We start from the raw sequence: 24,159 nt of genomic DNA, 5'->3' as shown, positions 1-24,159 counted from the left end.
CAGAGTGATATTTGGATGGTTTTTATAATTTTCCCAATATTTAACGCCGTTGACTTTTTAAAATATATTGGACTTTTTTAAACATGTTTGACCGTTCGTTTTTAAATTGCACGTTAGATGTCACTTTTTGAAACATGTTTGACTTTAAATTGCTCGTACAAAGAATAATAACAATTTGAACAAAACTCGTACATAGCATTGTGCTTCACAAACAAAGACAGATCATTCTTAACAGGCAGACTATGAGACCAATCAACAAAATAACACATGTTCCTATGAGACACGAAACCACCGAGCTTGTAGTTCAACAAGATGAAGCTGGAATGACATGCTACCGAGCTTGTAGTTCAACAAGATGAAGCTGGAATGACATGCTACGTTGTTATCTCCTTGTTGATGGCTTCCCTTTCCCGACATTCGATCCAGTGCTCTCATTGCCCTTCTTGATGAAACCAGTCAGAACCTTCTTTGCCTTTGACCATTGCTTTTCTGACTCTGAATTTCTCATGAACGGACACACTTCACCAATAGTGATCTTTGGAACCACCCTCTCCTTTTCCAGCTTATTATTCTCCTTACGCTCACTAGACAGCATTGCCATGGAACTTGTAGGCATCTTCTGCTCAGGCAAGAGCTGAGTTGCAGCTTCCGAGGGTTTCAAAGATTTCCCGCTTGGTTTCACTTTCGTCCTGGACTCAGCATGTGAAGCAGAGGCCTCGGTAGCATTTGAAACTTTTGGTGGTGCTGGATTGGTGTTTGGCAATATTTGTGATAGACTGAAAGATGCACTCCCCATGCCACCAACAAGATCCCTCCAGGCAGATTTCTGAGTCCACAAGGAAACTCTTTTAGGTTCACTAGCAAGCGAATTTTGTTCACTCCCATTTCTGGTAGAAGAATCTGCTAGTGCTTCAACATCTTGGACACTAGCAGAACTTTTATCTCCATCGAGTTCTGATGAGAACTCATGTGTACCTTTTCCTGACAAATCTGAAGATTTTTGTTCATTTTGGATGGCTCCTGATATAGCAGGGAAAGACTGTTTCCTATTTCTAGTTTCAGAGAAATCAGAGGATTTATGCCTCTTCTGCAGAGAAGATTCTTCAAATTGTTGACGTTTTCTGAAGCGCGAGTCCTGAAAATGCAGAAAATGTTAATGAACATAACTGCACAACAGAGTAGTTCATCACAGAATAATGTTCGAAATACTTGCAATGTGCATACCTTATCCGCTGCTTGCTTTTCGCTATTCAATTGTGCTACAGAGCTTTTTGGCTTGCAAGTCACGATGTTAAGCACGAGATCATCCAATTCTTCCTCAGAAGGATCTTCTGTTTCTTCCATTTGGTCATCCAAATCTTCCTCAGAAGTTTCTTCTCTTTTATCCATTTGCAACTCATTCCTGGCGTTAGAGGGTTCCGCGGCATCAAAATCGACACCATGATTCTGAATTTCCATTGAATCTAAATGGTCATTCTCCTTCTCAAAGAGCTTGCTCATCACAGAATTCATAATACTGCGCTCCTTTTCATATGCAGCAGCATCAAGAACAGAAGCATATTCATCATTAGCTGCCTCTGGAGGTCCACAGTGCTCCTCACAGTCACAAAAATGAATTGGGTAAGAAGGGACTTCGATATGCCGGAAACTGTATTTGTGCTTTCCAGTGCCTTTAAAAGGCAAGGCTTTCACCTGTCAAGTGAAATCTTGATTAGGTCAATGCATGTTTAGGAATTAATCGACATATTGAATAAACATTGTCAATACATATCACCTCTTCATTTTTTACAAGCATAGTTTCAATGGGATGTGTATCCAAGTAAGTTTATGTAAGGAGTTAATGTATACCCAGTTTCTGATTCAGTTCTTAATTCAACAATTGATCTTAAAAATTACACCTGCTTAGTTTAGCCCAAATTCTGAAAGACAAAAGATATGATTAGCATGTCTGATAAAAGGATGCAGTTTACACTAATGTAAAATATAGAGAAAACCTAAAGTTCACAAAGATCATGTTATTCTGCATATTAATGGATGGAATACAATTTACTTGTTCAGTCACACCCATTCAGGAATCAGGACTAAGTGGCTATAGAGCACATAATGATGCATGAACAGCATAAGTGCTGAGCATAAGAAAAGTTTCTCACAGCCTGACCAATTGCTCACCTTCCTCAGTTTTGGGAAGTAGATGTTAATCTTCGTACTATCCAAAACAGCCTTATTCAGCTCGAGCTTCTCCTTCTTGCTCTCCACATCAGCACTAGCTGGCATTTCCTGCGCCGCTGCCGCTTCCTGCTCCCATTCACGCTTCAGGCGAGTAAGGTAGTGCTCCTTAGCCTTCTCCAGCCTAAGTTTTCCCCCTTTCCACTTACACCCATTGTACTGCACACAAGCATCAGTCTCAAACAGTCTTAGGCCAACAACAATTCAGCAAGCATGGCACAAATCATAATAGGTAAAATCATCTAATAAATCCAAAATTAATCGTAATTTGATCTCCACTAGTACACACTAGGATTCCTACCACGAACAGACATAAGCTAGAAATCGAATTGTTGATGGCTGCTACTGGAGTGGAGAGACGAGAAGATTGGGGGGGGGCGATGCGTACGGTGGAGAAGAGCTTGGCGAGAGCCTTGTCGGAGGGGCAGTGGAAGTCGACGTAGGCGAAGCTGCGGCCGTTGGTGCGCACGAACTCGACGCCGGCGACGCGGCCGACGGAGGCGAACATGGCCTCCAGGTCGGCGGCCGCCACGCCCTCCGAAATACCACCCACGAAGATCCGCGCCACGGCACCACCGCCGCCTCCCTCCTCCACCGCCGCCGCCGCCATGGGAACAGAGTACGGAAGCACCGCGGATGGACGGCGGAAGGCGATGGGCGCCAGGCGGAGGGCAGACGAGGATGGAGACAGAGACAGGGGAGGCCGAGGCGGGCCTGCGACCGGCGACGGCGGCGGCGGCGGCGGCGATGGCCGGCGAGCGACGCGCGAGTGCGGACAACTACGAAGGGGAATCGCTTGTCAATCGTGTGACCTAGCGGGCTAGCGGGCTGTATCGTTAGACTGCCTGCTTCATGGGCCGGCCCATATAGCGATATGGGCTACTGGGCTTGGTTTTGGCCATTTATGTGGACTGCTGGATGGACGGTCTGCTGTGCATTAAACATAGTTCGTCAACAATTTAAGATGCCAAATTGCGCAGATCAAACAATTTAGGCAAACAGTGTGATCATCAGTTCAAAAAAAAAGGTCTAATTATAAGTTTGCAAGCTATTCTGCATATACAAACATGTAAGTGCAAATGCGTATGCAAAGAGACGGGTTTGAACAACTTGACAAGGAGATGTGTACTTAATCCAATCTTAAATTTAACTCGGGATTTCGCACTACGTAGGGAGCTGGCTACATCAAGCTAACTCGGTGTTGTTAGAGACCTAATGCAACTGTACAGTATACAGTATGGACCGGACTTGTGTTCATCCGTATCACGATTCAGTTGACAGGTCCGACGCCATGGTTCTTCAGTTAATCTGGGCCGGCATGCACGTTTGTTCCAAGCTAATCACTTGTTTGCTTCTAAATCATCCATTCTGTAATGCTTGATTGCTTCCTTGACGGATTCACGCGTGTCTTAGCTGCTAATCTGCTTGGTGAAGCAGCATAATACATCTCGAGTCATTGGCCATCTTCTCCGTCCTTGATTAGGTTGCAGATGTCCGAGCATTCCAGAAGGCTACACATGCACAAGATGAAGATGAACTGATGCTTTTCTTTTCTTTTCTTTTTTTGCGTGTGAATTGATGAGGATTTGCATGCGAATTGAAACAGGAAAATTGCGTGTACCAGTACTGACGGCTGCGAAAATCCTCCTTGAACACCACCAGTGGTCTGCATATATTTCGATCCATCCATGAACGGAGCAGAAGGAATTAGTTGAAGAGATCAGCAGAAGCATTGAAGTGTTCATCTCGTTAACTCTGAATGATTGATTAGTTAAGATCGACAAGATAAGGCGACCAATGAAGCTACCTCCTGATGTTGAAGGGGCCGTCGACGCCGGGCGAGCCGGCGCCGCCGAGGACGCAGGTGCTGACGCACTTGGAGGTGCACCGCATGGCGCTCGCCGACTTTGGGTGCTTTATCTTCTCCGCCTGCTTGTCCTCCCCCGACAGCGTCGGCGGCACGTTGCACAGCGTGCTCGCCGCGCCGCCCTCCGCCGCCGCCTCCTCCTGCGGAGCCGGATCAGCAGCAGCCGCCGCCGCCGTCGCTGGCGACGTCGACGCCGCGAGCACGGCGGCCAGCGCCACCACCGCCGGCGCCTGCAGCATCCTGATCACCACGCCGTGCCACGCCGGCGGCGGCGGCGGCACAAGCCACGGCCGCATTCTTATTCTTCTTCGCGCGGTTTCTGTACGTCTAGCTTGTCTCGTCGAGCTCGGCGGCGGCGGCGGCGGCGGCCATGGTCATGAGAGGCTCGAACTCGGAAGCGAAGCTATTAGTTTACTGGTTCGTTTGGCCCGGGCCCACCGGGATCCAGTGGGGCCCACATCGAGGCCATTCTGTGGAGGGAGAAGGCAGCAGAGGCATTTCCCAAGGGTGGATAGCCTCAGGCTTTAGTGAGCCTACGTGGACTCTCCACAGCCCAACTGCATCTCTTCCCTGGTAGAGTCTTCTACTGTTCTTCCAGTCCAGGCAGATTTGGGACAATTCCTCTATGTTTCATGTAAAAAAGAAAAAAAAGAAAAACACAATCCAGAAAATTTTGAAATTATACTTTTGAATTTTTTGTCTCAGAAATATATAAGATTTGAATGGATTTACACGAATACACCGTTGTTGCGGTTCGGTAGTGCGAAATCACGAGACCAACGCGCGAAGGTCTCGTAAGGCGAGAGCGTGAGAACGTTCAGTCTCGCTGGTTGGCCAAGCGAGATGGCTCGAGTTGACGCTAATGTAACTAATCATACTGATTAGTGATTAATTTAATTACTAACGATGTTAATTAAAATAATAATAATTGATTAATTGCTAATTGCACTAATTAATCTATTAGTCGCGTGAGATCGCGCCGTCTCACACTTACATTCTGCGACAGTGGTATACTTCTGCTATTCACTTCTAAACGTGTATATTCCTATTAAATCATCGGGCAAAAAGGTGTATTTTAATATATTTTTTCCCGGGAGTACTCCACATCTATTATATTATTAAAAGGATAGAAAAAAGAATCTCCACGTTCGCTCTCATGGCCTACAAATTCTCACATTAAGAGTCCATATCTATCTATCTACTACTACTTAAAAAATAAGAGGTGCTTCCATCGTCCGTTAAAAAAACCGGGTGAAAAAAACCGAACAGAAAAAACCATGTTTGTCCGATAAAAAACCGGAATGGAAAAAAGAAGTCCGATCCAGAAGAAAAAAGGGGCGAAAAAAACCAAAAAAAACGGACGGAAAAAAACCAGGTTTGTCCGATAAAAAAAACCAAAAAAAAAATCCGACTCCTGTATCCGGATATAGATTCACTGTTACAAACAAAAACTGACTCAGATTGGTGAAAAAAAAATTAATGTGCCGGATTGAAGATCTGTTTGCAAAAACGGAATCTACATGTTGAGAGCATTCTATTTTTATATGATTTTAATTTTTGGATTTATACTTTTATATTTGAGTCCCTGTAATTTTATATTTACATTTGAGTCCCTATAATCTTGCAACAAGCTACTTGAGGTCGTTTTTGTTAAAAAAAATAATAAAAGAGAAAGAGAACAAAGGCAAAGGTGCATAAAAAGAAAAAGAAAAGCCAAAAAAAAAGTCTGACTCAGATTGGTGAAAAAAATTGATGTGCCAGAGATCTGTTTGCAAAAATAGAATCTACATGTCGAGAGCATTCCATTTTTATATGATTTTAATTTTTGGATTTGTACTTTTATATTTGAGTCCCTATATTTTTTATATTTACATTTGAGTCCCTATAATCTTGCAACAAGCTACTTGAGGTCGTTTTTGTTAAAAAATAATAAAAGAGAAAGAGAACAAAGACAGAAAGAAAGGTGCATAAAAGGAAAAAAGAAAAACCGCACAATAAAGAAAATAAAGAAAAACAACAACAACAAAAGTTTTTTCCCTGAGTGGTGAAAAAAACTGTAGATCCGACGGAAAACAAAATCTGATTCATATAAAAGGCAAAAAAAAAAGTGGTGACAAAAAAACGCTAGATCCGAATCCTTTAAAAACGGAAAAAAAAAGTCTGATTCCTATAGAGGCAAAAAAACATCTAAAAAAGTCCGTTCGATTCCCTAAGAAAATGGTGAAAAAATGGTTCGTAAAAAATAAAAAGCTGGTTCGTATAAAATAAAAAATGCAAGAGAGAAAAAAATGGAAAGGGCGAAACCAAATCTGATTTCTAACCAGTATATATCTCTTCTCTATCTCTAATCTAACTATTTAAAAAGAGAAAATGCATGAGAAAATAAAAAAGGTTAAAATAACGTGTGGGGCAAAAGTCAGAAAAAAAGCGCAAAAAACACACTAAAAAGGTTCTCCATCATCAATAAAAAAAATAAAAAGACGCGCGAGAAAAATTATTTCCATTGTCGGTAAAATATTTAAAAAAAAACATGCGAGGAAAAAACTATCGAAAAAACACACCATTTCTAAAAAAAATGGTTTTAAAAAACCGGGCAAGAAAAAAATACCGTCTATTAAAAAATCGCTCTGAAAAAACTGTCAGAAAAAAGCTAAATTGATGGACGCTTGAGTCGGATAGGATACATCGATTTTTTGCCATCTACTACATGGCTTTATTTTGTCATATATTCTCCTGTGTTGGAAAAAAGCAAAAAAGAACCTTCGAAAAAAAACAAGCAAAAAAACGTGCGAGAAAACAAGAAAAAAAAACACACGAGAAAAGAAAAGCAAAAAAAGGGAGAAAAATATGGTTTTCTTCATAAGTAAAAAAAGAAAAAAAACATGGTAGGAAAAAACTGTTAGAAAGAAATGCGCCATTTCTGAAAAATGGTTTGAGAAAATCGCAAAAGAAAAAAAAACACTGTTTATAAAAAAACAAGCTGCTCATTAAAATAGAAACATTGTCATTGACATCATTATGCATGAAAAAAGTATATTATTATTAGAATTTTTTTACCCGTTGCAACGCACGGGCATTTTTGCTAGTAGAAATACAATTTAGAAATAGCTGAAATTCAGAATTAAAAAATAAGAAATATTAGAAGAGGAGACTAGAATCCATATAGAAATACAATTTAGAAATAGTTAAAATTCGGAATTAAAAAATAAGAAATATTAGAAAAGGAGACTAGAGTCCATATAGAAATACAATTAGGAAATAACTGAAATTCGGAATTAAAAATAAGGAATATTAGAAGTAGAGTATAGAGTTCATATAGAAATACAATTAGTAAATAATAGAAATTTGGAATTAAAAATAAGTAATATTAGAAGTAGAGTATAAGAGTCCATATAGAAATACAATTAAGAAAAAAATAGAAATTCGGAATTAAAAAATAAGAAATATTAGAAGTAAAGTATAGAGTCCATATAGGAATTTAAAACTAACTAAAATTTGGAATAAACATAATAAAATTAAAAGTAGAGTTTTGAGTCCGTATAAAAATATAATTTACAAATAACTAAAATTCGAAATTAAGAAAAACATGGGAAGAAAAGTTTAAAGTCAATATAGGAATACCATTTAAAAGTAACTGAAATTCGAAATTAAAAATTAAAGAATATTGAGAGATGAGTTTAGAGTCCACATAGAAATACAATTAGAAATAATAAAAAATCATAAATAAAAATAAATAATATTGGAAGAAGAGCCATATAGAAATACAATTTACAGAAAATTCAGAATTAAAAAAATATTAAAAGACGAGTCTAGAGTCCATATAGGAATATATATAATTTACAAATAACTAAAATTTGATATTAAAAATAATTAATAAATAACACGTATATAAAATACAATATGAATATTACACATTTGTAGTTTTGCAAAGTTATTACGAAATTTAAAATTATGATGTCATTTTAATATATTTGAATAATATAATGAGAAAACATATATGCTATTATATGAGATAATATAATGATGCTAGCCATGCAATCTGCGCGGGTCACCATGCTATTTTTGTTTTACAAATACACGATTTCAGTTAGCCAAATTGTGGTGTGGTCAATTAAGATTCTTGATGAGTGGGGTCTGTTTGGTTGGGACTAATATTGTGACACATTTTTTTACTAAGGTAGCTAAGCTTAGTCTAGCCATACTTTTGTGGCAAACAAAATGACAAACTAAGCTTAGGCAACGTTTGGCAAGAAAATAGAGTGTATGACATGTGGGCTAGGTGGCTAAGAGTTAGACAAAATAGACTTATGGCAAGAGTCAAATACTACCTACTAAAACTGTGACTTGACTAAGGTTAGATGTGACAAATTTAGTTACCAACCAAACATTATATGCCATTCTGTTCTGTGTTCACTCGCTTGGTTGGAAAGGAAGCTGATCGAACATGTCCTTGCCTCACACCGAAACTTTGCAGTTCAGTACTGTCAGTGCACACCTGTATCCCATCCCTCCATCGATCTGCAGTACGTACGGCAATGTGCACACAATGTCACATGCAGATGCATGTCGTCCAACAACCATTGACACAAACTACTCCAAAGGCTGTGTTTAGTTTACGTTAAAATTGGAAGTTTAGTTAAAATTAGAATGATGTAACGAAAAAGTTAGAAGTTTATGTGTGTAGAAAAATTTTAATGTGATAAAAAAGTTAGAAGTTTGAAGAAACATTTTGGAACTAAACACGGCGAAAGTGTCTCATTTCTTCTTGGCAGCCAAGCATCCTGAGCTGAATACTCCTGTCTGATTCAAGCAACACACAGCTAGCAGCATTCAGATCACAGGAAATGGTACAGGCGTGCACTGACAGTACTGAACACAGGTGTGCACTGACGATTGCGAGCACAATTGTTTCGGTTTCTGAAGAAAGCTGAAGAAAACAACAATGCTAGAGTGCTAGACGGTTCTAATTTATGAGAAATTAGATGAAATTATGGCTACATGCATGTGAGATTCCTGCACCAAACTTTATACATGTGCGGGATGTGCCCAACAACTCCATCCATACTCAATATTTTCAGTGAAGAACAAACGTCTCGCGCTGTTAGATTATGACCAGTACTCCATCATTAATCGTGATTCGTGAAGCTATCACAAACTGATACGGATACTCCCCATGTTCGTCTCTTCCCATCACCAAAAAGCTAGAAAAATTAAACCGTCCTTAAAATACAGGGTGATACCACAATACAGGTATGCTAGGAGCTGATTTGGTTCAATGCTTTATTAAAACTATCTTATTAAAAATTCAGGCATATCTAAGAGTTTCATTTGTTGATCAAAAGCTAATTATAAGCCGTAGTGGCTTATTAGTGATAAAAAAATAATATGCAAAACTCTTGTATATGTGTTCTTCGTGACTTAAAAAGTAATACTGAAAATAATCTATAGTTAAAATATTTTGAAATTAAATTTAAATTTAAGTTTTTAAATTTATATTTTAACTTTAGCTTATTGTTTTAGGGCAACCGATGGGCTCTAAATGGTGGTACAGCGATCCAAAATACCCATAATTTTTTTTTTGTGTCGAACTAACATGGGACATGTTTATTAGTCTCTCCGTCCTAAAATATAAAGAGTTTTAAGTGGATGTGATATATCATAAATTCATGATACTATAATGTATCACATGTACCTAAATCTTTTTATATTTTAGGAAGAATGGAGTATCTATCATTGGATCAGGAAGGAGGGCGGTGCCATTATTTCGGGCATCAAAGCAAAGTATAGCATGCTTGGCAAGGAACGAATTGAACCTAAGCCTTGTTTAGTTTCAAAGTTTTTTTTCAAACTTTCAACTTTCCATCATATTAAACTTTTTATACACACACGACTTTTCAATCATATCGTTTCAATTTCAACCAAACCTTCAAACTTCAGTATGAACTAAACACAGCCTTAGCTAGAGGAAGCCAACCCAGCCCAGCGCAGCTAGCTAGCCAAGGCAAGCGAGCTGACGTACCAATAGCAGTAGCAGTTGCTAGCCTGACACATTCGTTCTAAAATATAATACTTTTAGCTATAAATCTAAACAATATTTATCATAATTTATCTATATTATAGTTAAAATTAATTATATTTTGAAATAGACATAATAGCTAAATTTACAATGAGGTTGTTATGATGCTGCTAGCTAGCGTGTGTGAGTCTGCCAAGTGCCAACTGTACGTGTAGTTGGAGAACATTCGCATATGGGAGACGCATGTTCACCACCTCTCGCCTGTCGTCTCCCCGGCTCATCTCTCTTTCGTTCTGCCCATGCATGTGTCCATCTTCTGTGAATAACCAACCACCTGGTTTTACTTGCCTACTACCACTGGTGGAGAAACCATCTTTGGTCGGTCAACCAAATCCCACAATAGTCCCGGTTCCATTAAAAACCGAGACTAAAAACGATTTTTAGTCCTGGTTAAAAATTTTTTGATCTGGACTAAAGATCCAGGATCTTTAGTCCCGGTTCATCCCCTATCAGATGTATGTCAGGGGGTCGAGAATCTTTAGTCCCGGTTTATACTACCAACCGGGACTAAAGATTACCACTTTAGTCCCGATTGGTGATACCAACCGGGAGTAAAGATCGATTGATTTTTACTCCCGGTATCAACCGGGACTAAAGATTGATCTTTAGTCCCGGTTGGAGTTATCAACCGGGAGTAAATATTTCTCTCCCACATCTGATCGGTTAAGTCCCAGACAGATATTTAGATAAGATTGAAACATCCCCTCTCTTCCTCTTCTCACATCCAATCCTCTTCCTCCTCCCCTCCCCTTCCTCTTCTCCTCCTCCCCTCTCCTCCCTCCCATCAGCCGGCCGGCGGGGGGAGGCGGCTGCGCGGCCGCGCGGGGGGAGGCAGCGGCGGCAGGCAGGCGGGCGGCGGGTGGCGGCGGCGCGGCCGCGCGCGGGCAGGCGGGCGGCGGCCACGACTGCGGTAGGGTGCCGGCTTGTTTGCTTTTCTTTTTTTTTTTAATTTGTGTTTCACTGGATGTATAATTTTTTAGATTTTGTGATTCATTGCATCGCATGGATCTGGTATGTATAATTTGTATAATCTGTGATGTATTTAATTTGTGTGTAGTTTTTTAGGATTTGTGATGTATTTGATTTGTGTATAGGATTTGTGATGTATTTGATCTGTGCGTATAAGTAACTTAATATTTGGGATGTTGATTTGGGGAGGTGCATCCCATTTGATTCGGGAGAAAATTGATTCGGGAGAAAATACAGGGATTAACACTAGCCATTAGCAATTCAACAATAAAATAAAAAAAAGATCTCGAGGAACTGTCGCTTCCCACCGACCGGGACTAAAGATTCCCCCTCTTTATTCCCAGTTGGTGTTACCAACCGAGACTAAAGATTGATCCCGGAACTAAAGATAGCGATATTTAGTCACGTTCTAAATTGGTAGTAAAAAACATTTTTCCACCAGTGTACGCTGAAATCGAATCGAATCGAAATCGACCTGCATTGTACCTGGAGAATACCTGCACTCGAATATGGTGATATAAGCATACCAACCAGCTGTGCAGTTCTTTTCCCTGTTTAAATTTTTACTCTACTAACGGCTTAATATTCAAAGAAAGACTGAAATATCCTATATTAACAGGAAATTATTTTGCGGAATAAAGGTAAGGAGATAAAACTGTACTTATTTTGATACTATCTCCATTTTGTATCGTAATTAACGTCAAAGTTCTAAGTCTGACTAAAATTATAGAAAACGTAATAAAATTTTCAACACAAAATATATGTACTATAAAAATATATTTAATAATAAATATAATGAAACTAATTTAGTGTCATTGATGTTGCTATATTTTCTATAAATTTAAATGAATTTGAATTAGGAAAAAGTTAACACGGTTTATAATATAAACGGAGAGAGTATAAAGAATAATGGTAAATATTAATATAAATATTATATATATTTTTGACAGAGGGAGTAGTACGATTTGGACTTTGTCCCAATTTGGCTTGTGAGAAATGGACTCTCCCAGTGACGGTTTGGACTTTGGAGTGGATCGATAGTGAGGAGGATGAAAATGGCAGAATGGGAGACAAGCCGAAAAATGTCCTGAACTTTCTCGCAATCGCATCAGACGCTGCATGCATGTACAGTACTCGATCAGCAACAGCATATGCAGCGAACAGAGAAAGGAGAGAAAAAGGCAAACTCGATCACAGCTCAGCTGCAAGCAATGCGTGATGATTGATAGCTATAGGTGGATCAAAACGCGTCTTCTGTCTTCTCCTCTCTTTACGCGTCGCCGTGGTAGAAAGCAGAAAAGGGCCAGAGATCATCGCAAGTTGCAGGGAAGGGCAGCGTTTGGCGCTACAGCTAGCTGCTAGCTGAGCTCGCGTATCTGCTGCTCGTGCTCAGATCGATCATTCCATGGTCCCGTTCAATTCATGGGAAACTGTTTTGTTTTAACTTCAAGAGTTCCTTCCGAATGCACGTTTTTCAGTTCAGTTTAATTATACAGAATCTCTCCAAATTTCCTCCATTTCCAAGAATCCCTAAGTGGATGTCTCTAATTACCTTAAATGATAATGTAAATAGTTATAAAAATAATGTAAAACAATTTAGCTGAGTTCGAGGCAGCTTCTTAAGTTGGCTAGTGGCTATCTCGTTTTCTATAAGCATGCTCGCTAAATTGTTAAACGGTGTGTTTTTCATAGAATTTTTAATAGACTTTTTTTAGAAATTAAACAAATTCATTATTTAAGTTCATAATTATTAATGGTCAATTATAATGCGCTAAGCTTTTCTCTTTTTGCATGCCGTGAAAAAGCCAATCCATTCAGCCCAATCGAACTCATACTACAATAGATATAAACCATCTGATAAAGTCTCAAGTCTAAACTGTTTCTATTTGTTTCTCATTGGATATATCGATCTTTGACCTGGTTTTTTATTGGAATATACTTCATCCGTTTCATATTATAAGACTTTTTAACATTGTCCATATTCATATATACGTTAATAAATCTAGATATATAAGTGTGCATAGATTCATTAACATTTATATAAATATAGGTAATGCTAGAAAGTTTTATAAACTGAAACAAAGGTAGTAGGGTACATCACTAGAATTAATGTTGTCACACATTTTTATAAATTTCATAACTATACACATTATATTTTCCAGAAAAAATGTAATTAAGGAGAAAAAAACTGAATAAGAAGACATCTCCTCGATGGATTAGAATACTGATCCCCAATCCACCACAATACCTCAGATCGATCCCATAGTTACAATATAATACCATTGATTTTTTTAAAAAAAATTGTTTGATGTTGATTTTAAACTAACCAATATAGTATCATATAAAAAAGGATAAAAAGAGATGGAGGGAGTACCATACAAACGTAAAGCATCAATGCAGATTGATCAAAACGCTTCTCATATCTTTGATCCAACGACGATTAATGCACATGGCCATGCCTCCATCAACAACGAAGTGCATGAGGTGACGTGTAAACCAAATTAATCTCATCTCGCCCTGCTAATTGCATTTTTCATGCCTATTAAATGCGCCGGAAATGCAGATATATACATGAAAAAAATGATACATGAAAAAAATGACATATGGTACTCTACAGGAGTACCAGTCGTCGTACTGTTCACCACCTCTACTCTACTGTTTGATACCGTCTATTTCATTGATATCTCCCAGCTTCATTTGTACGGTGAATCAAAGTTTAATTTAATACTAAACTAGTATTCCCTCTATTTCGTAATGTAAGTCATTCTAGCATTGTTCACATTCATATAGATGCAACGGAGGAAGTAACTGCTAACTAGAGTATGCATACATGGTCATCACATGGATCTTAATAACTCCGAATAAAAAGGACCAAACCAAACCAAACGATTCGTACGTTTATTTTTTTTTCAGTTGAATTTGGAGACAAGATCATGTGAACTACATTCATCTCTCCATGTTACAGCCATACTAGCATACATACGGCTTTATACTTTGCCATGATCATTACTACTACTCCATGTTGCAAATTGGCATAACTGCATATTGAAGGCTGCTATTACGTCCTTGCATATCTCTCTGTATTCTGTAAGGTGTCGCCAACTCGGATGAAAAGTACAGCACAGTACATGAACATGTATATAGATCTCCTACTGAAGTACTGAAGTGGGGTACTAATTATATAAACACTCTTGGAAAGAGAAAAAAAAACAGCAACTACTTGGCAGTCCAGTATAATTATACTGGTAGTAGCATTATATATAGCTTTTGTAGTACTACCTCGTACACGTTTACAGTCTAAGCTAGCTAGCTTTATTTCATTGATCAGCTTTGCAAATTGTAGTATCATTGAGTGCAAGAGACTCCATTGCTATTACTGCAGAAGATTTTGGTAGTCTACTGCCTGACTAATTACTCATGAATATGCCACTGTCTTCTCTAATTCTCTCTCCTGTAAAATTGAAAATACCACTAAGTTTTTCCATTTAATTTTACTGTACTATTGCAGAGCTTCAGTGTAGTAGTACAACTGGAGCCAATGCAATCAAGGAGCTGTGGGACCCTCTAATTAGCAATTGAACAAGGGAGAGGGTGTCAGAGCTTCCTGTGGAAACACTGGATTGATCTCTGGATGATGAAGGGATTATTATCAGATGTTGAAAAAAGAAATCAAAAGTTTAAGAGCACTGGAGACTGGAGTTGGAACCCAAAAGGACAAATACAATAATGCACCAGCTTCCAAGAAGTTTAGGTTAAATTACTGACACCTTTGTCTGCATCAACAAGCTGTTTCCTCTTGCATTCTCATTGCTTTCAAAAAGTTTTGAAGCTGGATGCCTTTGAAATCGTTTGAGAGGAAACAGTACGGAATGGAGATGTATTACTAGTGCAACTATTACTCTAACCTGGCCGGCACGTTAGGTTCTCTGGATCTGATCCTTACCTAATCATGCGCCTCTTAATTACCCTCTTACCTTGCATAATTAACTGCAACGACTTCATGGGCGACGACTCTAGCTGGTGGTAATTAATCCTTGTAAGTAACCAAGTGGTCCAGTTAATGCAGGCATGGTCCATGATCTGATTCCCAGTTAGTAGTAATAGTAGTAATTAGTTTAGTCAAGACTGGCTAATTGAACTGGAGAGTAAATTGAGCTGGGCATGTGTTAAGCCTTGTCTCCACCACATCACTTTCAAGTTTCCATTTCTTGCAACGTACTCCGTAGGTGAACACCATCAATTTTGGGCTCAGGACAGTTCTTGTCGCTGGAATCTGAGGTCGTCCTTTTGTTATGCATGAATTGCACTACAGGTATGTTTAGTTCACGTTAAAATTAAAAGTTTGTTTGAAATTAAAACGATGTGACAGAAAAGTTGAAAATTTATGTGTGTAGGAAAGTTTTGATGTGATAGAAAAATTGAAAGTTTGAAGAAAAAATTTAGAACTAAACAAGGGCTACGTCCATCAGGAAAGCATTGATTCTATATGAACCTTGTTAAAATCAGCTCAATATCTGTGAGATTTCATATTCATCGCTCGCTTGGTTCCACACAGAAGCATAGACGGATTATATGCTTAAATTTACATTTTCACCAAAAAGAGTTTTCTAAAACAGCAATACAGCCAGGATTTCATCAAACCGTTCCCGAGTAAAAAAAAAAGGTTTAGGCCGAGTTTAGTTCCAAACTTCTAACTTTTCCATCACATCAAAACTTTCCTACACACACAAACTTCTAACTTTTCCGCCACATCGTTCCAATTTCAACCAAACTTTAAATTTTGGCGTGAACTAAACACATCCTTAGAAGTTTTTTGAAAACCTTTATCTCCTGGCGAAATGTGGTTAAATTGTTGTCAAAAAAATTTAAAAATCGTTTGATTTTTAAGACTGAAACCGAGCGGTTTTGCAAACTCTGGATACGGCTAGTGAAATACTCCCTCCATCTATTTTTGATAGTCATATTTCCAAATCTAAAAAATTTATTTTTGATAGACATATTTTAATCCAACAAATTATCATCTTAATGGCTTTCTTAAATTTAATGCGTGACTCTCCATTCTTCCACACAAGATTGGCTACATGGGTATCGAAAAATGTAAATATTAATGAATCGCTTGTTTACGAGAAATGCTAGTAGTGTATTTAAATAGATAATAAGTAGAATGACTCATCGTTGGTCTGTTTTTTAAGATAAAATATAACTATTAAAAAGTAGATGGCGGGAGAATACTGAAATCCATGGTGGCTGTCTGCTCTGCGCCGCCACAGGCGCGAACCTTTTGAATTACTAATTCGAACACAAACACCGACGCGTAGTACCATATCACGCCACGGCCATACATGGGGATGCGTAAACAACTCCATCCAGCTCGCCAAACCAGCCAGCAGCCCAGCACTACTCCAACGCAGCAACCAACACGTACCTCCACATTGCAACCCATCCATCCGTCCACGTCCCCAATCACACCGCCAAACCACCAAACTCGAATTTTTATTTCTTATTCAAAAAATAAACAATTCAAAAACTTATTTTCAAAATCTGTAAACTTTCAGCCACACCATGGCACCAATACTGTCTAGCGTGCTAAAATAAAATTGTCACACAATCTATAATTAGTGTGATAGTATTATCCTAACAACATTATAATTGGTGTATCCATGAATCAACGTGATCAAATAGCACTGGTCACGCCATTTAGACCGGTGTAACAGTGTTGTTGAGCTGCTGTTGAGCTGGAGCGGAAAAATGTTCTGATCTACTCCATCAGTCCCAAAATAATTAATTTAGGATTGATTTTTTTTTACGAAGGGAGTAGAAAATAAGTCTTGAAAATATTTGTTTTTTAAATTTAAAAATTCAAAAAATGGGAAAAAATCATCAAACTCCCCCACGTTAAAACGCTCCCTTCGCGCTCCTCTTCGTCCGTGCCTCGTCCTCCACCGCCGCACCGCCACCCCCCATGTGACCCCTCTCCACCCATGTGACCCGCTCTGAATGCCCACTCCCTCTCCTCACACATCACACCCCCACGCTCCCCCACACACTGCCACACACTGCACACTCGCCTCCCACTAGCGAAGCTCCTGTCGCCGCCGCGTCGTTCCACGATGATCTCTCGCGGCCACGCCGCCGCGGCGTGGGCGCTGCTGCTGCTGCTGCTCGGGGCGGCGGTGGCACAGCACGAGGGCAACGTGTCGGAGGAGTACGCGGCGTCGTTCGCGTCGCGGTACGACGCGCCGCCGTCGTGGGCGTTCCCCAACCCGCGCCTCCGCGCCGCGTACGCCGCGCTCCAGGCGTGGAAGCAGACGGCCATCTTCTCCGACCCCTCCAACTTCACCGCCAGCTGGGTCGGCGCCAACGTCTGCGCCTACAACGGCGTCTACTGCGCGCCGTCGCCCGGCTACGGCGGCGGCGGAGGTGGAGGTCTCGTCGTCGCCGGCATTGACCTCAACCACGCCGACATCGCCGGGTACCTGCCGGCGTCGCTCCCGCTGGGGCTCCCCGACCTCGCCCTCATCCACCTCAACTCCAACCGCTTCTGCGGCGTCGTGCCCGACACGTTCCGCCGCCTCCGCTTGCTCCACGAGCTCGACCTCAGCAACAACCGCTTCGTCGGCGCGTTCCCGGAGGTGGTGCTCGCGCTCCCCTCGCTCCGCTACCTCGACCTCAGGTTCAACGACTTCGAGGGCTCCATCCCGCCCGCGCTGTTCGACCGCCCGCTCGACGCCATCTTCCTCAACTCCAACCGCCTCCGCAACCCCATCCCGGCCAACCTCGGCAACTCGCCGGCGAGCGTCGTCGTGCTCGCGCACAACAACCTCGGGGGATGCATCCCGCCGTCCATCGGCAAGATGGCGGACACGCTCAACGAGATCGTGCTCATCGCCGACGAGCTCACCGGCTGCGTCCCCACGCAGGTGGGGCTGCTCAGGAAGGTGACGGTGTTCGACGTCAGCGACAACCACCTGCAGGGCCCGATCCCGGCGAGCGTTGCCGGGATGGCCGCCGTCGAGCAGCTCGACGTCGCCAGGAACCTCTTCGAGGGGGCCGTGCCGGCCGGCGTCTGCGGCCTCGCCAGCCTCAAGAACTTCACCTACACGGACAACTTCATCACCTCGCGCCCGGGCTGCGGCGTGGCCACCGCCGACGGCGTGTGGAACTGCATCCCCGGCGCGCCGGGGCAGCGGCCGCCGTCGCAGTGCGCCGCCGCTGCGGCGCACCCGTTCGACTGCAGCAAGGCGCAATGCCAGGCCGCGTCCTACACCCCGACGCCCGGTGGTAGCCCTGGACGTGGTGGCCAAGGGCCACCGGCGCCGGTGAGCTCGCCGCCACGGCGCAGAGGTCCGTACCCGCAGCCGCCATCGAGCTCTCCTACCCCGTCATACCCCTCGCCGTCGTCGTCCTACCCGGCGCCACCGGGGTCGAACACCCCGTCCTACCCGTCGCCGCCATCCAGCGCCACCACACCGTCGTCCCACTCGCCGCCGGGGGGCTCGAGCTCGACCACACCGTCCTACCCGTCGCCCAATGGTGGCAAGCCCAGTACACCGTCGCACCCCTCGCCGCCGGGATCCACCACTCCGTCCTACCCCTCGCCGCCGTCGAGCTCCACGACCCCGTCCTACCACTCGCCGCCGCAGGGCCACACCACCCCATCACACCCGTCACCGCCGTCGAGCTCCACCGCTCCGCCGTCCCACTCGCCGCCGCAGAGCACGCCTACTCATCCGTCCTACCCTTCGCCGCCGGTGACATACACGCCTCCTCCGCCGACCTCGGCCGACAGACCAGACGTGCGGTTCGCGCCGCCGCCTGGCTCGTACGGCCCCATCCCCTCGACCCCTCCGTCCTCCGGCTCGCCGCCGTCGCCTTCCTCCGGCTACCAGCCGCCGTCGGGCCAGCCCGGCGCGTCGCCGCCGACGCAGCACGTGCCGGGAGCGGGGACCCCGACCACCACGCCACCATCGCACTCGCATCCATCCACCCCGCCATCGCCATCGGGGCCAAGCTTCCACCCGCCGCCGACGCCGCACAACTGCTCGCCGCCGTCTCACGGTAGCAGCACCGGCGGCGGCCACGGTGGTGGACACCCGCCGTCGACGTCAACGCCGCCCGGCGGGAAGCTCCCGTTCCCGCCGGTGTACGGCGTGTCGTACGCGTCGCCGCCGCCGCCGGTGAAGCCGTACAACTAGTCGCCGCCGGCGGATCGAGCGGCGCCCGCCAGTATAATACCTCGATCTCCCTGTAGTAATTTTGCTTCTTGATTTTTATTTTTTTTTTTGCTTTCTTTCTTCTTTTTTTTCTTTTCATTTCTTCTTCCTCGCGAGTATTGGATGAAAAATTGGATTAAAAGAGCTCCGCTATGTATTCTTTCTTCCTTCTTTCTTTGATTCCTTCCTCGTTCTCAAATCTGAATCAAATCATCGGATTTATTAATTAATTAATTTCGGTGTAATTTTGAGCTTAATTACATGACATGACATCTACGACAGCTCATGTTTAGCATGGATTAGTTTCTCGTTAAGGTTCATGCAAAATGACATGAGAATGTTTGCATGAGAGAGGCGATCTCAAATTTTTTGCTGCCTTCACAAGGATCTCAAAGGGCAAGGTGATTGTCAAATCAGGATCGAAATGGCGTTTGTCTTCAGCTACGCGATGAGAGAGAGTGAGAGAGATGAGAGAATCAGAATCAATGAGATGAGATGCAGGTGGTTGATGAGATCGGCGCCCGTGACTGGAAACCGAGGAGGGAGTGAAGTGGGCATCGTCTTGTACTTCGTGTGTGCCTCCTGTTCTCGCTGTCGCCATCAGCGATGGATCATATGCATGTGTCCATGGCTCTCGTGGGCTCGTGCCATCTTTCCAAGGATAATCACCTGGATTAAGAGCTAAAGACCTCTGAGGCTCTGAGAAAATTTTTGGTTGTCTTATCGGACATTTGACCGGATATCAGAAGAAGTTTTCGGACACGAATAAAAAAATTAATTTCATAACTCACCTAGAAAGTGCGAGACGAATCTCTTGAGCTTAATTAATCGGTCATTAGTACATGCGGGTTACTGTAGCACTTATGGCTAATCATGGACTAATTAGACTCAAAATATTCGTCTCGCGATTTTCTCTCTAACTGTGCAATTAGTTTTTTAAAAAATCTATATTTAATGCTACATGTATGTGTCCAAAGATTCGATATGATGTTTTAGGAAAAAACTTTTTGGGAACTAAATATGCCCTTATATGGAGAAGAGAGAAAACAAGCTACTACAGTATGTGAGAGATGATTGAATTACTCCCTCCTTATCCAATAAAAAAAATTCTAAAGATGGATTGTCCAAATTCATTCTTAGAATTGAAACTTTTTTAGCGGAAGAGGTATGTATTAATGATACGATATATTATACTCCTATATGCTATATATATATATATAACTAATTATTATATGAGTAGATTGTTAGTATGTTGGTTATAGATTACTTATGTTTTAACCTTTTTTAAGCTAGCAGTTGGTTATATTATTGAACTAGCTCTTACATGGTTGGGCCCAAGGGTCAGTGAGAGAGAGGGGTGCGTAACACTGTGCCACTGTGGTCGGTGGTCCGGTAGACGCCGTGGTCGAAGCGCCACAGCGGCATCGTGGCTGTTCATGTGGGCCAAGTAGGTGCCATGGACGGCCAGGATGATCCCGGCCGCACGTGGCCGGCTGACGCCGGTGGCCGTGGATCGTCCGTCGGTCGGTCGGTCGGTCCGGGGCCCACGTGCGGTCACGTTGCTCCGCGTTTCTGACCTGGGGGTCATGTGCTGCTGCTAGCGACCGCCTGTATTTGTGTGGTTGGGTTCGATCACGTTACATAATTACGTTCAGTCTCTGGCCCAACCTTTGGATCGCGTAGCTATGACTCCTGCCAAAGCCAACATTAGCCCAGGTGGTTTTTCTCTAAAAAGCATTAGACCAAGGTTGATGATTTTTTTCGGCAAAAAAGATTGCACGTTAATATATAATACACAATACAATCAGCCAGACCGATTTATGCTAGGGGAAGGACAGGGTTGATGATATTTTTGAGGAAAAAAGTTGATGATTCGTTGGCCCAAAGGTTGTCACTTTGATTATGCTGTCACTCGATGACATTGGCATATGGAACTGTCCAAGTGACCCAGCATGGGAAATAGTCGGTTCCCATTTTGTGGAGTGGTAAACTATTCTTTTTGTACCATGATCAATATTTCAGATAAAATACCAATGCATGCATGTTATGTTGTCGATAATCCAATCGGTAGCACCTGTTTCAAAAGACGCTAACTTGATCAGTGCCATCCGTTTTATAGATCTATCAGGTGATTGAAGAGTGAAAACGGTATTATTCCATACTCGCTCTTATACTTTTGTATGTACCAGAGTCTACGAGCGTTATGGTTTGTCTTCTTGCAGCTCTTGCGACATTTCAAAATGTAGAACCCGTTTGTTTGAAGTGTTCATATGTTTTTCTCTCTCTTTCTTTTAACAACAAAGATCTACTGTAATATCTTCTTAGCATAAATCTATCCTGTTTCGGAGAAAAAACCCGTCTATCAAAGAGTTAGAAACACATATTGTACGTGCAACAAGATGGAGGATATACTAAAGATCCTCTTGTTTGTGTGCGAGGCCTCATCTTTTCGTTTATGCTTATTAAAGAAAATTTAAATTTTCAACTTTAATTTTAAAGTTTATTTTGATTTTTTTTTGTCAAAGTTTATTTTTTTAGCCTTTACTATTTCATCGTTAAGAATAAGTATATAAAATTTTTATTCAAAGTAAACGAGTATGTTGTACTACCTCCGTCCCAAAATAAGTGCAGTTTTACACTGTTCATGTCTCACGTTTGATCGTTCGTTTTATTTGAATTTTTTTTACGATTAATATTTTTATTGTTATTAGATGATAAAACATGAATAGTACTCTATGTGTGACTAACTTATTTTAATTTTCTCATAAATTTTTTTCAAATAAGACGGATGGTCAAATATTAGACATGGATTCATATGGCTGCACTTATTTTGGGACGGAGGTAGCATTGTCTTTTTCACTTATCATCCAAACGAAAAGGGGGGAGTGCATATATAGGACTACGAGATATGGAAGATTGGAAGGTGTGTTGTTCGCACCAGCTCGAGATCTGGGAACCCTCTGCTAGGCATTGCAGTTTGTGTCATCCTCCTTCCTTCCTGATGGCGTACGGCAAAGCTAGTGTTGGAGGGTGCTCGAATCGAATGGATCGGCTGTTGGGACCGGTGAACCATGTTCATTTCACAAAGTGCCAACTACGCTACCCTGTGCCCCCAGTAGTGCAATCTTCTCGATGATTGCACATCGAACAACACGACGTGTGCATCCGGCTGTCTGCAGATAACGTGACACTGCTACGAGCAAGTTCAATAGTATTGCCAACTACTAGCTTCAGTTTATCAATAGCTAATCTAGTAGCTCATTTATACAATAGTTACATACTACACTATTAATATCTAATCCCACCTATCATACACACACTGTGTCTTGGAGTTCGTGCTACAGCTGGCTACAAGTAGCCCGCTGCACTTCTCTCTCCTTATTTATCTTTTTAAAATATGTTTGCAGCTGACTTACTAGTTTCTTAGCAACAATGAGCCGGTTTGATTGGAGGACAGTAGCATTGGTAGTGGGCTGGATGGCGCAGATGCGGCCACTGGGAATAGCTTGGTCGCGCCGCCACGCCGCTGTTACCTTGACAAAATTAATTAACGGAGTAATTAACCAGGGTAGTGGTAATTCATAGATGATGACGTCACCGATACGTCATGCTGACATAGGATTTATAAAACAGTGCTGTTATTATGGTTATCACACGTGCGGTAACCTTCTCAATTTTTAAAATCATAGTATACCCCATAATAATCACATGGTTTTCACGATAACCGCTAAACCGCGGGATGACGGTAACTCTACCCAAAACGATTTGGTGAATCCTGCTTGGGAGTCAGAGGTACTCCAGTCTCTATCCAGTAGAGCGCGGCCACTGGAAGCCAGGGCCACGTACTGGCGGGAGCAGGAGCGTGGGCCCCACCTGTCAATGACCATGTGAACCCCACGAGTATAGGATCCTATCAAATCTCGTATCCTATTCATCCCCAATGTCCAGGCATCGCAACACATTGATGACGACGTACCGCGAATACGCGATGCAGAGGGGAAAAGAGAGGAGCACACGTACAGTACAGTTGGGCATCAGTTGGATGAGACGGGGCGCATGCCGGAGAGGAGGTTGGCGGCCTGGCGGCCGGCGAAGTAGGTGAGGATGATGTCGGCGCCGGCTCGCCGGAGGCAGGCACAGCAGCGACTCCATCATCACCCTCTCGTCGTCCACCATCTTCAGCGCGCCGCCGGCTTTGATCATCGAGTACTCGCCGGAGACCTACAAGACAATACCATGGTTAATGTCGTTGCGAATACGACCATTCAAGAAACGAGATAAGACACACATAGAACTTGGCAGCTGCACATATGTGACAAATGATCAGGCATCATATGTGCATTTCATTAATTCAAGTTTCAAGGACTGCTACACACATTGTCAATCCTGGCTGGAATGGGAAAGTTTCATAGCCTTGATGTCATTATGGGACAAGCTCATTCGGCAGCTTTGGGGGAAATTATACTTTTACATATACACAGGTTTCAAGGACAGTTATGCTAGAGAAAATTGTACTGAACATGAGTAATACACTAGGAAAATATCATCAGATTTTGCAGCCGGAGGACATCCAGGCTTCACCTAGCAGATGAAACATTGCTCTCTGTAACTTGTTGGGTTCATGTGATAACTTACAAATTCAGAGGTCTGATACAAATTCATTTGCACTTAATAAAGGGTAACTTCTGCCGTAGTGGAGCGGAGGCCCCCGCGAAACAGATCGTCATCCCTTTTAGGGTTCTACCATATATATACCTCTTGTAAGCCGCCGTGCGGCGTTGTAACCTCACCCCAGATATAGTGAAGAT

General features: G+C 42.4%; 3 protein-coding genes across 3 annotated transcripts; 1 reads left to right on the top strand and 2 right to left on the bottom strand.

The window, feature by feature from the left end:
• Positions 1-120: 120 nt before the first annotated feature.
• On the bottom strand, positions 121-3,031 carry LOC4328244 (protein REPRESSOR OF SILENCING 3). The gene is made up of 4 exons (XM_015767565.3): positions 2,615-3,031; positions 2,170-2,385; positions 1,225-1,692; positions 121-1,135 (listed from the first exon to the last, which is right to left on the bottom strand). Exons 1-4 carry the CDS (start codon positions 2,834-2,836, stop codon positions 383-385), a joined length of 1,659 nt encoding a protein of 552 aa, XP_015623051.1. The 5' UTR covers positions 2,837-3,031; the 3' UTR covers positions 121-382.
• Positions 3,032-3,215: 184 nt separating this feature from the next.
• LOC4328243 (uncharacterized) lies at positions 3,216-4,549 on the bottom strand. Its single transcript, XM_015769419.3, has 3 exons — positions 4,034-4,549; positions 3,848-3,892; positions 3,216-3,737 (listed from the first exon to the last, which is right to left on the bottom strand). Exons 1-3 carry the CDS (start codon positions 4,387-4,389, stop codon positions 3,680-3,682), a joined length of 459 nt encoding a protein of 152 aa, XP_015624905.1. The 5' UTR covers positions 4,390-4,549; the 3' UTR covers positions 3,216-3,679.
• A 12,637-nt stretch (positions 4,550-17,186) lies between these two features.
• Positions 17,187-19,596, top strand: LOC4328242 (leucine-rich repeat extensin-like protein 7). The gene has a single exon (XM_015768277.3). The coding sequence runs from the start codon at positions 17,249-17,251 to the stop codon at positions 19,331-19,333; it is 2,085 nt and encodes a 694-aa protein (XP_015623763.1). The 5' UTR covers positions 17,187-17,248; the 3' UTR covers positions 19,334-19,596.
• Positions 19,597-24,159: the final 4,563 nt, after the last annotated feature.

The sequence above is a fragment of the Oryza sativa genome, chromosome 2 (assembly GCF_034140825.1).
Source record: "Oryza sativa Japonica Group chromosome 2, ASM3414082v1".
NCBI lineage: Eukaryota > Viridiplantae > Streptophyta > Magnoliopsida > Poales > Poaceae > Oryza > Oryza sativa.
This window is presented reverse-complemented; position numbering and strand designations above follow the sequence as displayed.